General features: G+C 40.6%; 1 protein-coding gene across 1 annotated transcript in view; it reads right to left on the bottom strand.

Moving 5' to 3' along the window:
• shtn3 (shootin 3) overlaps positions 1 to 1,634 on the bottom strand; it is a gene marked incomplete at its 5' end in the record, with an annotated part of 25,636 nt that extends 24,002 nt beyond the window's left edge. The window contains 1 exon segment of the mRNA XM_014030136.1: positions 1,375 to 1,634. Within this exon segment, the coding sequence (XP_013885590.1) occupies positions 1,375 to 1,449 (75 nt within the window).
• Between the last annotated feature and the right edge of the window lie 7 nt (positions 1,635 to 1,641).

The following is a 1,641-nucleotide window of genomic DNA, read 5'->3' on the forward strand; positions in this document are numbered from 1 at the left end:
GGTGCATGCTTATTTTGCGTTTTTTATGACAAAAATAATATTTAAAAACACGTTTATACAAATGATAAAAGTATTAGAATTACAACTGCTAAAAAAAATTATTTTTATATCGCCATATTTTTATTTAAAATGTATTCTTTTCTCTCGCTTCGTCCGCCATTACTAGCATAAAAAAATCTCCGCTCGGGCCGCAATGCATTATGGGATATGCTGGGCCGGGAAGGATCCATCAGACCTGTCCTTCGATTCGGGCCAAAGGAAGGACGTATTTGTCGGCCGCATCGGAGGAGTCTTCGGTTTTGGACGTCCTTCGTCGCGGCGCTGTGACGTATGTGGCCGACAAATTCGACCTTCGGAGGACCCGGCCCACCGTTTTGGACACAGCCATTGCCTTATATGTATTAGCTCGGTACTAGTGCCACAAACAAGATAAACTGTTGTGCTCCATCCAGAACCACAACAAACAGCTTTTAGTTTTAGTGATTTGACCTGCTAATTTTAAGAGTAACTTTTAGCTGCAGTTTTGTTAATTTTAGCTTTTAGTTCTGGGTTAGCTACAATTTTGATCATTCTAACATTTAGCTCAAGTTTTGCTCACTATAATTTGTAGCTGCAGTTGGCTCATGTTAGCTTTTAGCTGCTAATGGTTAGCCTTTGCAGTTTTAGCGATTTGACTTTTGCTAGTTTTATTAAAAGTGACCTTTAGCTAGTATTTAAAATTTTGGTTTTGTAGTTTTACCTTTTAGCTGTGGGTTAGCTGAAGTCTTGATCATTTTAGCATTTAGCTCAAGTTTTGCTCACTATAAGTTGTGGCTACAATAGGCTCATGTTAGCTTTTAGCTGCTAATATTAGCCTTTACAGTTTTAGCAATTTGACTTTTGCTAGTTTAATTAAAAATGACCTTTAGCTAGTATTGAAAAAAATGGTTTTGTAGTTTTATCTTTTAGCTGTGGGTTAGCTGAAGTCTTGATCATTTTAGCATTTTGCCCATGTTAGCTTGTAGCTGCTTTTTTACTCTTTTTATATTCTGGCGTCAGTTGTGAATATTTTAGCTTTTGTTCTTCCTGAATTAATTTTGATAGGACAAATCTCTCATGTAGGTCTATTTGAATCTGAGACTTTTGTTTTATTTTTTACTTATAAAAACAATAATTTATTCTTCAGACTCTAAAATCACAACTTGATGTGAATTTAAGGCGGTTTCTCTCTGGGAAAATGGCAGCGGCGGCGGCAGCGGCGGAGGCGCGTGTAGGGAGGGGTCCGGGTGTCTCCATCCTCCAGGAGCCGGCCGGCCGGAGAGGCTGCGAGAGGTTCGGTTCTGACAGGGTTCTGATCAAGAACTAACCGCAGGGTTCTGTTTCGGACCGGTTTACCTCTGTTTCCATGTGCGCGTCCCTCTCCTCTTCCTCACATCCCTCCATCTGCGCGGATGAAGAGCAGGGGAGCATTTCCAGGACAAAAAGTGGAGAAATAATCCCACTTCCGGTCTTCTAATCTCATCAAAAACAGAATAAATCTACAGAAATATGATGTTTCTGCAGCACTTTTTTTTTTTTTATCTGTCCAAGAAGCACATGAAGAGATGAAGAGCTGCTGCTGATGCCGGTGGACCCTCCTCTTCCTCCTCCTCCCCCTGACAG

This window comes from Austrofundulus limnaeus, unplaced genomic scaffold (genome assembly GCF_001266775.1).
Source record: "Austrofundulus limnaeus strain Quisiro unplaced genomic scaffold, Austrofundulus_limnaeus-1.0 Scaffold1004, whole genome shotgun sequence".
Taxonomy (NCBI): domain Eukaryota; kingdom Metazoa; phylum Chordata; class Actinopteri; order Cyprinodontiformes; family Rivulidae; genus Austrofundulus; species Austrofundulus limnaeus.